Consider the following 15,804-nt stretch of genomic DNA (forward strand, 5'->3'; position numbering starts at 1 on the left):
CCTGAGGTGAGCCATTCAAAACCACCAGCTGTTCCTGAGGAGAAAGATGAAGCTTTCTCCTCCTGGAAAAATGTGCAGTGTCAGAACCCCCAGGGCGCTGCTACCCTGCCCTAGAAGGTTGCTATGAACCAGAATTGATTCATTGGCAGTGAGTTGGGGTTTTTATCAGTCTAAGTTCCCACGTGAGCACACTTAAGTTTTGTGGAATTTTCATTTTTGTAATGGTATCTGCATACTCGAATGTCTTCGCATAATCAATAAAACAAACATAAACATCTTTCTGGTATTCTCACTTTAGAATTCCTGGCAATTCTTTCTGGAGCTACTGCTGCAAGTCTTTTGAAATTATCTTTGGCAAAATTTCACTTGTGTTTGATAGTAATTATATTGTTCAACAATTTCTGCGTTCTGTTGTATCAACTTTCTTTGGGAAGGGCATAAATAGGGATCTCTCCCAGTTTGTCCAGGTGACTATCTTCCAAATTTCTTGGCCTTGGCGAGTGAGCATGCCCAGTGTTGCGTCCATGTGTTGAGGCCTCTCAGTTGATCGCATTTATGACTGGGGTCTTCTTTAGTGCCAATGCGTTTCAGTGTAGCTTGGACTTCCTCAAATCCCATAAGTCCTTGATCATATACTACCTCCTGAACCAGTTCTTTTTGGTACAATGACTGTGGTGTTCCCATATTTTGCCTACTGAATTTTTCAGTATTACAGCGTTCGGCTTGGATTTTTGCCCCCTCTGTTCTTTCAGTGTGAAAATTGCTAAGTGCTGCCCTTCCCTTTGGTTTTCCAATTTCAGGTCTTAGTAAGTTTTTGTTTAATGATGCTTTACTTTGTCTAATTAACCAGTATTCTTCATCGTTTGCTTCGCTTTCACTTATTGTGTGAAAGTATTTCTTCCATTCACTATATAGTAAATTTCTTCTGACATCCTTTTTTTTTCTTCCCTCTCTTTTTTTCCCCCTTTTTCCATGTTTGATAACATCCCACAATGCCTCTGGTCATTTAATATTCAACACATCAAGTCTCTTCTTGATATAGTCTCTTAATTCAGGTGTCATATACTCAAGGGGACATTTTGGTTCTCTGACTTTTGAAAATTTTCTGCAGCTTCAGCTTGACTTTGCATTTGTGCAATTGATGGTCTGTTCTCAATGAACTTCTAACCATGCTCTAACTGATGATGTAAGGTCGTGCACCTGGTCACGGAGTATGCCTTTGAAAAAAAGATATGAATAATGAATAGGTTGTTAGTTTTGCAAAATCTATCATATGCCCTCCTGCATCATTTCTATCACCAAAACCATACTTTCCAACTACTGGTCTTGCTCCTTTGTTTTCAACATTCCCTTGGCAGGCTCTGCAGCATTGTGTCCAGGGCCACTGGAACAGCCCAGCAAGGCTGCTGAGTGGATGCCTACGCTTTATCCTAGACTATGGGCTATAATTCAGAAAGTTGTTCATTGCCAAGGGCGTGCTGAGTATAACATTTCTTCTGAAAAAGGAGTGATAGGCCAATTAAATTTGGGAACTTATGCTTAGAGGGTTTCTGAAGCATTAAGAATTTACAGAAGTAGACAGTTTCATCTCTCTCCTTCTCTGGTCTTGCAGTCCAACACTTGACTGGACTGTGTCCCCAGGGCTCCTTGTTCCAGTCCCTAGTCATGGTCCTCTTGATTGTGGGTGGTGGCCAAATTATTACTATCTCTTAAAATCCCTGTGTATATCAAGGGGCACAGTCATATTATTTAAACACACATAGATACACATAGAGAACTATTACCAGTGTATCATCATCATGATGTAAATATAGGGGGTGAAGGAAAAAACGTTTCCACAGTAAATGTGGTTTTCAACCTGAATGGAAGACATCCAAATAGGATATTAAAAAAGAGCTCTAGAATCTGCCCCGCCCCAAATAAGAATGCGTACTGCTGATAAAAATTATTTCAGGTTAGTTTATATTTGACTTTATTCACCATTAGCTGCTCAAGACAGAGCATTATCTGAAGCAGCTTGTAACAAGAGTAGTTGATGAATTTTAGCAGACATGATTTCCATCCTGAACAAACATACTATAAAAGAGAATGACAAAATATTTTAAAACTCTGTCATGCTTGACAAGCTAGGGATGGAATAAGTCTACAGTGACTTTCATGTTCTCTAACAAGACCAACCTTGTTTTGAAAAAGTGGGTTGGGAGAGGTTTCTTCTCTGCCTTTTTTCTTTGGCAACAGCCTGCTTCCCTGTACTTGATTGGGCTGAGGATGTTGGTAACTTCCAAAGAAACGCCTTAATAGATCTAGCCAGGTCAACTGATACACAGCTTGACTAGGACAGCGCTCTCCTCGTGTGAAGTAGAGAGGTAGGACATGGTTCTGAAGTCACCCTGCCAAGGCTGCTATCAGTTTCTCCCACCCTCTCTGCTGCTTCTGGGAATTCCAAGTGTACCAAACAGAAGGTTCTGTAATGCTTACCAAAGGGCTAAATGTGTTTAGATGGGAGGCAACTTTGTGTGTGTAATACTTCTCACCTACCTCCCACTCTCCGCCCCCATGCAAGCAAGCTCCTAATGAATTCTAGGTGTGAACACCAAGTTATTTCACTCTGACTCAACTTTCCATTCTTGGGTTTGATAAGATTGGGACTAGTGAAATCCGTTTGATAATACCACACCAAATCTTTTAAGCACCTCTTAAACGTTCAGTAACTAGATGGAGAGGGTAGATTCAAAAAGCAAAGCTTGCCGTATTTCTCTTCAACTAAGTACACCAAAATAAAATTCCCTTGATAAATACACTGCTTATTGGGCACGTATTACATCCCCAGCACTGTTCAAATTGCATCCATTAACCAGCAAAACACTCATAGCAATTCATACTCTAAAGACTGAAAATTTAAGCCTGGAGAGGTTAAGCAATGTGCCCAAAGTTTCACCCAGCCAAGGGCAAAGACAAGTTTGAAGAATTAACCTTCACGCTATACTGACTCTCAGTTTAAGTAAATTCAAAGGGCCCCTGATGTATTTAAAGCAAGATATACTTTACCTAAAATATACCAACCTTTATTAGAGCACAAGAACTGATGGCTGAAAGCATGATGTGCCTGTAGAAACCAGTGCTGTAATTTCAGGATCTTCCTTCCAACTAATGAAGGGCAATTTCTTTGCAAGAGAATTAAGCCCAGAATTGTGCAAGGGTTGAAACGCTCTCTGAAATCAGGCGTACACCCACTCTGGCATGCTGTGTCAAGCACCCAGGGCATGAGGGAGGAACAGCAGGCCGGGATGAATGGCTGCACATTCAACATTGAGCCTCAGCCATCCATGTGGTTAGTTTCCACATGGACATTTACATTGCCTTTATGTGGATCAAGTTGGTGTTTATTTGCCAAGCATGTTATTTAGATCTAGGAAAAGCCTCGCATGGCCCCAGGGAAGTTTCACAACCATAACGTAACTAGGCTGCCCAACTTACTTTCTATCATGGGGTCCCCAGCGTATTTGACACACACCACCTCTACTATTTCTTTGACTTTGAGGAAACAGCAGCCTCTCCTCTGGCGGTAGTTCCCAGTTGGGACTTGTCACAGCGAGACACACACACACACACACACACACACAACCATTTGGTGGTGTCTTATTGAGAAGGAGAAGCACACGATGCTTCCCTGGTCCTGACTTGTGCAGACGGAGGAAAGCGGGGAGCCAGAGGTTATCTTTACGAAAAATCCAGCTTTTATTGCATCACCTAACGTAGCACAACCTGCTGCACTGATGAAATTGTGTTCTTGGTTTAAAAGGGCAATTGTTTGCCTGACTTCGTGCTCAGTGAAAACATCCCCCCAATCTTGTTCAATCATTGCTCTCATTTCAGATTTTTATGGCAGTGCAGTTTACCAGCCCTCATTTCTTTACGTTTCATTCATTTTCCTTGTATTGATGATTAATGGCGGATGTCGAATGTTAGAATGAGCAGGCATCAGCAATTGCAAGATCATAATTAGTTTAGCTGACGAGGGCCTCTGATAGCACTTGCATCTGGATGGAAAAATTGCCCTATAGGGAACTGGCTGCTCACCAGGTCTTTTTAGTGATACATTGTGAAACACCCGATGAATCAAATGCCCTTTCAATGCCAAGAAAGTGTTCCAGTCTTGAAGCCAAAATTATGTCTGCAGAAAGCTTTCCGTTTGAAATGGCTCAGAGTACAATTATAACCATTGTGTTTTCTTGGCAGGGTACCACTCTTCTACAGTATAGACTCAAGCTCAATAAATTGCCTACATTTTACGAATCCTCGAAATTTTGACTTACTGTGTTTGTAATTTTAAATTTATAATAAAATTGGGTTCCAGCAAGACCTTTTTCCCCCATCCCTTATCTAAAGTTTATATTTTATCTTTAATGGCTTTGCTTCCTAGAGAAAGGAGGGCTGAATTTTTTTTTCCTGTTTTTTTTTTTTTTGCTGCAGGAGAATTCCATTTCCTGCCTGTTAGCATTTGTGCCTACAAATCCCAGTACAGCCTGACTTTTGTTTAAATCAGGAGTGTCACGAAATCACGACTTGGTTGCCAGAACGGGCCGACTGAGCAGTACTAATGATCTACTTTTAAATATTCTTAGATGACTTGTAAAAAATCTGGTGATTAAAAACTGCCGACTACAAAAATCGATTTGTGTTTGGAAATCACTTGGGATGTCCGAGTCTGAGTCAAGTGGGATAAATTGCTGTTGGTGGGGTGGTGGTGTCTGGGTCGTGGAGGCCACCCCATAAGGGTTCTCATTAGCAATATCGTCGTTCTTATTGGCAGACGTTGTTATAGGCCCTCTCGGCTTTGAGAAATGGGGTTTTGTTTTTGTTGTGGTTGTTGTTTCTCTCTTCCTGATTTTACCATCACCAACCAAAAACATCAGAGTCAAATGCCTTGTATGCTCTCAGTTACATTACTTAGATGGCATACAAAGAAGGTTACAAATCACAGTGGATTCTCAGATGGCTCCCAGGCCGCGTTTGTTCCAAGCTGAACTATATTTTAAAACCCAGGTAGCATGTGCCCCCCTCGTTTCCAAAGCGTATTGAACATATCGCCTGTCTTTCCGCTTACGCTGTGACACTTTCAAAAGGTATATTTCAGGACCCCGCATTGAGGCACCATCATGAAAGACTCAGGACCCAAAGTTCAAAAAGTTAAAGCTGTTTCTGTGAAAAAGCCTTTGGTGTTCCCCACACCTCATCCATCACTGTAGGGTTAATTATAATGAAAATCAGTGGTGCCTATTAAAGACAATTGAACCTGACCTCATTATGGGCGGTGTGGTTTTATACTGTCATTGTTGCTGGGCCAAAGACCAAACTCCGGGGTGGACTGGGTCTAACTCCACTGGTCACGTGACTCACCTCTGACCCTGTGGGCTTCTTTTTTCGCCCCCCTCTCATTTCAGAGGCGAAGAGGCTCGGGTGTTTTCTGTGCCAATTGCCTGACCACCAAGACCTCTCTCTGGAGAAAGAATGCCAATGGCGGATATGTATGCAACGCGTGTGGCCTCTATCAGAAACTTCACTCGGTAAGAACCTGCTGGTTTGTTCCAGGAAACGCTTTATGAGGCAGCTCTGGCCTGCTCTGTGGTTTGATAGGTACCATTCCGTGGCCTGCCCCTGCAGGGTTGTTTCAGAACAGCCACTCGAGTGCACAGGTGATTAATGGTGGAAAGGGCTTGGCTGTGATGGGGAGATACGTGTGAAATCATTAGTAATGCGTCATGCTTCTTTTGATATAAAAGAGGAAAATGATTGATTTCTGCAATCTTCACTGACAGATAACCCCGTAAGGGTTATCAGAATTCAGTGAAATTATTTTGGTAAAATCTCAAACCCAAACTCAACTGCCATTGAGTCGGTTCTGACTTTCTTCAAAGTTTCAAAAATGTGCAAACATTGTAAACAATAAAGTACGAAAAGACCCTGGAGCGTAAGTGAAATGCAGGACAGGGAAGCGCTTCTTAGGGAACAGTGGAGCCGGGAAAGACAAGAGAGGGGGGCTGCTTCCAGAGACCAGCTGAAGATCAGGCCCCACCCCAGACGGCTGAGTCCAGTTCCTTTGTGTGCAGGGAGATACTTACGTAGGTTCCTTGTAGCTTAAGATCCCTTGCTACCTTCTCTTTCTTTCTTTTTTTTATGGCTCACAGAAGTGCTATAATTTTTCTCGAAAAAATTTTAGTTACAATTCTCTATCACATGTAAACTCATAAATCCTCATCTGAGTAGGCATTTAACTTCCTGATGGATGGAGAATTTTTAGTGTAGCAAGTTTATCTGAAGACAAGAGCCGAATTTGAAATGGGAACACCTATTTAGTACCACAGCTCATAGTGAATAGATTATAGCTACCAGAGAATACAATTTTAGATTTTTTTAAAATTCTCATAAATTAACCATTGGAAGCACTTTTTTTAAAGTGCATGATGCCCACAATATTAATTGGTGATAAACTGTCAAAACCTTCGTTATCAGCATGTAGCTAGTAGAATGATTCCCACACCCCTTATCAACCTACTTTAAAAAAAACTCTCACTATTCAAGTACACCAATAAGTAAGCCTCCATTTAATGAGCAATGACATTAATGATTTTAATTGAACTCTAACCAATCAGAGACCAAGAATTAATTAGTCTGCTGCTCTGCTAGTTTATGAGAATTTAAACCACTGATATAAACACAATTCTTTAATAACATTATTTTATTATTCATCTGTCCTGATAGTAGATTCAATTTTAGGTTGTTAAGAATCACAACTGAAATGCACAGAGGCTGCCTTGCTCACATTTCATGTCAAAGATTGCCCTCAAAATTATGGAACTTTAAAAAAAAGCTATAATGTAAGTTTCAAGTTTCTCTATAGCACAGAAATAAAATAATACACATTTTAAATATAATTGATGAACTCTATACATATTGAAAATCCTGAACAAACTAAATGTACAAAAGCCATGGTATTTTGCATTTGGGCACAAGCGATGGAATTGCTAATAACAAGCAGATGATTTCCTTCCTCTTTCTTCCAAATACCTCTGTGACAATAGAAATGTGCAAAGTGAATTAATGTTCATATTGTTCCTGGTATATAAAACTATTCTCTTGCACTAAGGTGCATTCTCTGTAGGAATAGTTCTCAAAATGTGTGTGCATGTGTGTGTACGTACACACACATAATCCTGCAAGAGGGTGCTTCAAAAAGTTTTTGGAAAAGAAATTGAATTTTCCCCAAAACTTTTGAAAGCCCCCTCATACATACACACATGAATACACACAGTGGGGCTTCAAAAAGCTTGTGGGACAATTCCATTATCTTTTAATTCGATTGTTCCACACACTTTTTGAAGAACCCTCATGTATATATGTGAATATACACATACATGCTTACGGCTGTATATGTAACCATACGTAGACATTAAAATTTTTTTCTCTTTCCAACAGTTTTATTGGCACATAATTTACATATCACACAGTTGGGTGGTTCAATCATTAAATCAAGTCATGGCAATTATACAGTTGCCCCCATATTGATCATAGCCCATCCCCCCATGAATTAATCAATATGAGTTGTGCAATCATAATTGGTTCTAGTGCTCACTCCCCACGCCTGCCCTCATTACCCATTCCCCAAATTCCCTTTTCCCGCCCCATCACGTATCCCCCTCCCCTGCATTCCCTGTAAACACCTGTATCAGCCATAATTATTGTACAGCCATTCCTCCTGTGCCGCACTGCTGTGAACCCCAACAGAAAACAAAGAAAAACAAATCCCACTCAGGTGGTGAGGATAGGATGAAATTCGTGTAAAGACAACATTGGAAACAGTGTGTGTTTGTTTTAAATTTTAAGCTCACTACTATCCAATCAATTCCAACTCCTGGGAACCCTATAAGACAGGGCAGGGTCCCCGAGACTGGAAGTCTTCCCAGAGTACAAAACCTCATGGCTGTTGATTTTGAACTGGTGACTCTACAGTTGACAGCCCGACATATAACCCAGTATGCAACGAGGGCTCTGTGTGTGTGAATGTGTATGTGTGTGTATGGGTACATAAATTTTTTAACTATTCCTAAAAAGAATGTAATAGATAGCTAAGTCTTATTTTTATATAGCAATTATTTTCTAATTTCAGTAATCTTTTAGGGGAAAAACAGAATTTTAACCTACGTAAAGATTATCCTTCAAAATCATTAATCTCTAAATAGGCATATACTCATCAAATTAGAACTCTTGTTGCAGCTAAAGTTTTTATTATTATCTTACCCACGGATTTTCATCATCTAGTATAAATATCTGTTGAATATTTACTCACCAATCAGATGATGCTTCAACAGAGTAAAAGTCAACACTTGCTCTTAAGTACAGAGTTGAATCGCAGGTCGGTTATCTGAATCAAGGCCACAAATGAACTTAGACTATCAATATAAAATGAGGGCTTCACTTGTTAACAAGGTAAACCTTCCATAGCTAATATAAAATACTGTATCTTAAAGGAAGAGAAATAGCAGTGAATGGTAAAACAGACCAAGCAACAACAAAACTCCTCTCACTTAAGTGGCTTTATCTGACTTCTTTCCCTACAATTCTGTCCTTTTTTAAAAAAAAAGTACACATGCTCTGATATTTCATATTTTTATAGTCATGCTTGCAATTATATAGGAAGCATGGATCATTTCCACATTATTATTATTAATGCATAGCTCCCAGGTTATCATAGCAAAGAAATCCCAGCTTTTTAACTAACTGTATACATCATCTTATTACTAAATCCAAACGTCTACCAAGCTTGAAAATGTTGTGTCCTAACAGATTCTCGGCAAAGATGGGCGTACTTTAATTAAGCCAACATAGTGTGCCTTGGGCGCTCACCCTGTCCTGCTAGGTAGGAGGAGATTTAGTCCATCTGTAACGTAAATCCTATCCTGCTTTGAACTTAACTACGGTTTATAATTGTGAGGGGGGTTTTCATGCATTTTAATGTGTTTCTTAACATTTCTCTTTTATGTATTGTGTGTGTGTTCTCTGCAGACTCCCAGACCTTTAAACATCATTAAACAAAACAACGGTGAACAGATCATTAGGAGAAGAACAAGAAAGCGCCTTAACCCGGAGGCACTGCAGGCTGAGCAGCTCAACAAACAGCCAAGGGGTAGCAGTGAGGACCAGGTCAATGGAAGCCCCTTAGAGAGGAGGTCAGAAGATCATGTAACTGAAGGGCACCAGAGAGAAATTCCACTCCCGAGCCTGAGTAAATACGAAGCCCAAGGTTCATTGACTAAAAGCCATTCTGCTCAGCAGCCAGTCCTGGTCAGCCAAACTCTGGATATCCACAAAAGAATGCAACCTTTGCACATTCAGATAAAAAGTCCTCAGGAAAGTACCGGAGACCCAGGAAACAGTTCATCCGTCTCTGAAGGGAAAGGAAGTTCCGAGAGAGGCAGCCCCATCGAAAAGTACATGAGACCTGCAAAACACCCCAATTATTCACCGCCAGGCAGCCCTATTGAAAAGTACCAGTACCCACTTTTCGGACTTCCCTTTGTACATAATGACTTCCAGAGTGAAGCTGATTGGCTGCGGTTCTGGAGTAAATATAAACTCTCCGTTCCTGGGAATCCGCACTACTTGAGTCATGTGCCTGGCCTACCAAATCCTTGCCAAAACTATGTGCCTTATCCCACCTTCAATCTGCCTCCTCATTTCTCAGCTGTTGGATCAGACAATGACATTCCTCTAGATTTGGCGATCAAGCATTCCAGACCTGGGCCAACTGCCAACGGTGCCCCCAAGGAGAAAGGCAAGGCCCCCTCCAGCGTAAAACCGGAAGGGCCCTTGAATGCAGTCAAAGCCGAGAAAGTGGATCGAAGTACTCAAGATGAACTGTCCACAAAATGCGTGCACTGCGGCATTGTCTTTCTGGATGAAGTGATGTATGCGTTGCATATGAGTTGTCATGGTGAGAGTGGACCCTTCCAGTGCAGCATATGCCAGCATTTTTGCACGGACAAATATGACTTCACCACGCATATCCAGAGGGGCCTACATAGGAACAATGCACAAGTGGAAAAAAATGGAAAACCTAAAGAGTAAAACCTTAGCACTTAGCACAATTAAATAGAAATAGGTTTTCTTGATGGGAATTCAATAGCTTGTAATGTCTTATGAAGACCTATTTAAAAAAATACATAAAAAAGAAAAAAAATACAACAAAAACAACAAAAAAATTCTTTTTTCCTAGAGCCTGCCTTATCCAACATGAAATTCCCTTTTATTATTCTTTCTTTCGATGAGTAGGTTACCAAGATCAAAAAGTGAGACCAGGGGTCATCGAGAAAAAGAGAGAGATGGTGGACAGTCGATTTTTAGAACCCAGTAAGCCAAACCCACCTTGGCTGATGAGTCCTGGGGAAAGATCACCAGAGACAGAGAAACGTTGTCTAGAGTTTTGAAAGAGTTTCCGTATTGCGATACTACAGCCGTAAGGGGCTGGACCATTAGCTCATTGGTTGAAAACGTATCAATCCATTGCCTAAGTTGAGAAGTATCATGAGAGTCTAAGCAGAGGAGGAGAGCTGTTCCCCGCTGGGACAGGGAAAGGAACATGGCGCCCTCTCCAATCTAGTCCCCTCTCCTTCAACCGTGTTTCAGATTGAGACCTAGAACTGGGATCTGTGGTTAGGCGTGGTGAGGGAGCAGCAAGACGAGTGACAGATGTGGCACACTGGTTGTGGTTAGCCCTGCCTGTACATACACATGCACACCCTCTGTTATTTTTGTCCTTTAGATGTTCGAATACTCAGTAGTCCTTTTTTGTTTACCATTTAGGTTCATTTTGTCCAAATATATGTGCATTTTTAAAAACCATGTCCTCAGTGCTTACGTAGTATTGTTATTTCAGCCAGGCGTTTCTCTCTCGGATGCGATGAACCAGTTGGGATTTGGTTTTTTAAAAGGTCCTCTTGGTCACTAATCTCACTTGGCACATTATGACGACAGGCATCTCTTAGTTCAAAATACAAGATGTACACAAAAGTCAGACCATGGGCTTAATTTGTATCAAACACAAGGTATCTCTTCACAAGGTAACCTGCTGTATTTATTTATTTTCCTTCGGTTATATATAATTTCCAAACGTTGTGGTCAGGCAGAGTCTAAGGTTTCCTTACCACAGACTGACAGTTGGTATATGTACTAGTCAATCCCTTCCGTAGATTTAGACAGGTTTAGTTAAGTAGCATTAAATAGGATTCTTCGAAGTATGTCTTCATAGTACTTTTAATACTTTTAAGGCTTTGTAAAACTATCCATGAAGGGAAAGCTCCTCAGCATAACTGCTCAGGGAAATAGGGCTAAATAACTGAACATTACAACATTGGTTAAAGGTGCTGTTAGTCGAACCTCAATGCTTGCTACAAGGATGTATGTACAGGGACTGACTTTGATAATTTGCATTATATTGTCCCGACCAGTAGTTTATTTTTTGCCACGGAGATGTAGAAGATATTACAAGCTACTGGATGCACTGTCAGATTAACTTATTTCATTAAAGAAGTTGGGAGAACAAATAGGGAAAAAAACTTATTTTTCTAGTAAATATTAATGTATTACATTTCAAATAATGGTGCCTGACATATTGAATAATTATTTTCTACAGTGTACGTATGCAACAAAGATATTCCATCATGCATTAGAGTCGGTTCTGGCTCTGCCTAGCTGTTTACATTTGCAAATGTAGCAAACAAGGTAATGAAGCAACTATTTCTATTGCGGTAGATATCGTGTGTATGTGTGCGTGTGTGTATGTGTGTGGGTGTGCGCGCACGCGTGCATTCAAGTTGTAAACGGTAACATGAAACAATGAGAGTTCTTGATATAACGGTATGGAAAACAAGAAGGAAATGAAAATATTTTTATGCCTACTTAGGATAAAAAGGGTAGCACTATTCATTCCAAGTACTTTTTTTTTAAATTTTTAAGCTCTTAACTCACATTGTTACGCTTAAAATGATAAACATATATCTTCTTTTTATTGCTTTGTCTGTGTTTCAAAAGAAACATTTCAGAAATTGTTTTGATAAGTGCTGCTGGAATCTGCAGCACGGATATTTTTATTGCATTCTGTAGTCGCATTTGCACTCCATTTTTACATTAACTCGCAGTGGCTTTGTACTGTTTTGCTTTGTTTGGGTTTTGTTTTCTTTTTCACAGTGCCAGGTCTTTGTCCTTGAAAAGTGGGTTGGCAGGTAGAGTTTACCCAGTTAGTGACTGTTGCAGTGAATGAAGTTAACGGTGTCTTTCTGATGGTGTGTTATCATTTCCGTTCATGTTTTTCATTTTCATGTTTAAAACAAGGGAAATCAGGACTGAGTCATCTGCTTCAGTTTCATTGTGAAGGGGCCCCATTCTGATCTCATGTGTCGCACGTAGCTCCGATATTCACAGAGACCGAAATAAAGAGGTGGAGGGAGGAGCTGTGGCATTAAACTGGTGGAACATAGTTGATCTTTCTTAGGACCTTTGATATACACATCTCAGAATGTATAGGCTGACTTCAAAGGTGGCAATTACAGACCTAAAATGTAGGAGACTTCCCAAACCACAAAACAGTATTTTTTTCTTTTAAGTGAAGAGAATAAACACAAAGTGTGCTGTTGCCATCCTCCACTTTCCCTGTGGCCTGCCCCAAATAGCAAAATCCCAGAAGTTTGGTGAATTTGGGCAGTAGTGCAGGTGTTACTTTTGGGCAAAACTACCCCGGCAGCAATTTCTCCACTGTGTTAGACACAAATAGATTGTTTGTTTTTTACATTTACATCTTTTTTCATTCGATTGTTTTTTTCTTCTGAAACATAGTACCAATGACTAGCATTGGAAAATACATATCACTATTCTTGGAATATTTATGGTCAGTCTGTTTTCACCAGGCTACTCTTGGTTTGCATTAACACGATAGTTCTTACTTCATATTCTATTGTTGATTATTTTCATTTTTTTATTTCACTTTTATACCTAAGTTGGTGAAGAAGAGATGGGGCTTTTTAAAAAAGACTATAACTTATGATAACACTAAAATAGCCCTCCTCTTTCCTTCTCATCTGTTTAAAACCTTTGTTCCATCTCTGAAAATACTATATTATAAAAATGGTATTTTTTTGTTTTAATATTTTTAAATAGTTTTCTTTTAAAGTGTGATTTTAAATGAGCTATTTAGGTACTTAACTTTTTTTTTTTTTTTTTTAGAACTTTCAAGATGATTTAGGAATGTTGGAAAAGGTTTCCCCCATGCCGAAAACTATAGGCCAGCTAAAAATAGTAATGCCATTGAAAACTGTAGGTCTTTTCAAATGACTCCTTGTGTATATTCTGAATCAAGCTTTGCATCAAACTCTAGACCAGCACCAGCTCATGCATTTTCACGTTTTCTCACCACTCTTTCTCTCATCATCTCTTACCCACATAGTTGTACTATTGTTTGGGAGAGGAAACCATACATTACAAGCCAACCCACCTCCGAAGGTTGTGTTTTGAGAGACACTAGGCGACTCATATATATATGAGAAAAGGATGGAGCTCTAGACAGTAGCAAGTTAAAAAACTCTGTTGTTCAGAAGAAAAGAGTGTGCCCAATGCTTTCTACATGCCATATTGAGATGTTCTTTTTGGGAAAAAAAAAAAATCAACTGTTAAGGTAATGACGTTCTGTTCTAAGCTATTCTCTTTTAGTAAAGGTAGATTTTAGACAATTAGCCTGGGGTCTCTTCTCTGAGGTAATGTTAATGAGAAGAAGAAGAAGACAACGCTTATTCTTAACAGCTCTGTGTCGAAGCCTGTGGTAGCACATTATGTTCCTGACTGCACATGTGCACGTAATCTATGATGACCCAATGCAGATACAGCTCCAAAAATATTAAATGTATACATATTTCAAAATGCCTGAGGAAGTACGTTTTTCTTAATAAATCGAGGAGTATCAATAATGCTATTAGCATAATTATTAGCTTCCTGGTGTGTCACTGCGAAACATCACAAATGGATCCTCAGAACTGCCTGCCTGATGAATTTGTGAACATTAAGGCCTCTCTAGAAGGTGGGCGGAGTGGGGGTGGGGGGGCTGTCTGCCATCCAGCCGTGAAAACTCCAGTGGAGCAAAAAAGGTTTGCAGCTGTGTGCCAGCCTTTTGCTTATAGCTTTGGTGCATTCACAGCTACCTGTCTTTCGGTTGAAGGTTGGGGCGTCCTTTGTGAGCAAGTCATTATAAGCTTGCTGACAGTCCGAGATCACAAGAGAAAGCAAGGAATTGCTTTCCAGCCTGAAGATCAGCCTAAAGGTGTTCAATGGAGGTAGGTACTGTCAGGTGGAATTCGATCAGCTGCCACTGTACATGAGAAGAGGCTAGCAGGACACGCTTCAGGACCGTGAAGACCGGCAGGGCTGTTTCCCCAAACACTCGGCCAAGAGGAGAAGGCAGTGGCTTCTTGGCAGAGCGCCTCTTGGCGGTTCCCCAGGGCTGTTTCACAGACGGAGGACCCCGGGTCCTGATGGCAGCCACGGGCATTGCAAAGGCCTCCACACTCATTTGCAGTCATTAGGACCTCTGGAAGATGCTGGGGCAGCATGTCTCGTGGCAGGGGTGAAGAAAATGTGAAATTCAACATTGATGCCCACATGCAAACTGGATAGTGTATGTTCAAGGGTGGTTCTCTTGAAGCGGTAAGCTTCTTGCCATCGTGCACCAGCCAGAGAAGAGCCTGTGGACATTCACCATGGGAATCCTGTGTCACTTTCATCAGAGAAAACGGTCCTTCCAGACCCCTAGGTCCCAAAACTCCTGTTGGTTTTTTTCATTAATATGACCTGCAGCAAATCACTTTTTCTCTTTTGTGCCTCAGGTTCCTCAGCTGTAAAATGGGAAAAAAAAGAAAATATATTAATAATAATATTATTAATAATAATAATGGTAAAGTAGTACTTGTTTGTAAAGCACTTTGAGATCCTTGGTTAAAAGGCACCATGTGTGTGCCAAGTATTATTATATGGCCAAGGGGCTTATTTAAACTCTCAGTTCCCAAAGGCCAGGATAGGTTGGGTTGTTTAGTTTTGTTTTGTTTCAGATGAGCTGTAAATATCATAACCAGACAGCCTATAGTATTGACTACAAAAAGGCAAAACTATTACAAGGCTGATAAAACCATAGTTTCTTAATGGCTACCAACAAGGCAAATATTACAATAACAAATGCCAAATTCCTTAGAGTGGAACTATTTGACAACAACATGAATATTGTGCAGTGGGGGGGGGTGGCGCTGGGGACGGATAAGATGGGGATGGGAAACATCTCAAAATGCCAATGTAAAATTAGCGTACAGCAATATTCACCAGCAGAAAATGCCTTTAGTATGGAATGATTTCATGTTGCTAAGAAAAATAATTCAATTTGTAGTCCTGATTTGAGTATTAGAATGTTGGCTATAATGGTTCTGTTCTTACAACACGGATTTTTTTAAAATTTCATTTTGTTTTCATAGTGCATGTTCTCATTTCTCCTCACAAACATGTCCTTGGTGTATTTCTTATGCAAACAATCTTCAGGCAGCAAAGATGTCTGTTACATCTAAACTTGAATAATAAAGTTTTACCACCAGTTACACATAATGGTGTTGGTATGGTTTCTATGGATTCACATTCATCCAAGTAGCAAGAGGGAATACAGACCATTGTAACAGATTACTTGAGATGGTGAAATCATTTCACCATTTTATATGTAGATAG

At 40.2% G+C, this 15,804-nt stretch overlaps 1 protein-coding gene across 1 annotated transcript in view; it reads left to right on the plus strand.

Moving 5' to 3' along the window:
* TRPS1 (transcriptional repressor GATA binding 1) overlaps positions 1-12,395 on the plus strand; it is a 217,520-nt gene extending 205,125 nt beyond the window's left edge. Inside the window, exons 5-6 of the mRNA XM_004697423.2 lie at positions 5,445-5,567; positions 9,064-12,395. Coding sequence (XP_004697480.1) covers positions 5,445-5,567; positions 9,064-10,125 — 1,185 coding nt within the window. The 3' untranslated portion in view covers positions 10,126-12,395. The remainder of the gene's footprint in view (positions 1-5,444; positions 5,568-9,063) is intronic.
* The last annotated feature ends 3,409 nt before the right edge of the window (positions 12,396-15,804 follow it).

Source organism: Echinops telfairi, unplaced genomic scaffold (genome assembly GCF_000313985.2).
Source record: "Echinops telfairi isolate 266 unplaced genomic scaffold, ASM31398v2 ScPeMD7_1;HRSCAF=3_0, whole genome shotgun sequence".
NCBI classification, from domain to species: Eukaryota; Metazoa; Chordata; class Mammalia; order Afrosoricida; family Tenrecidae; genus Echinops; species Echinops telfairi.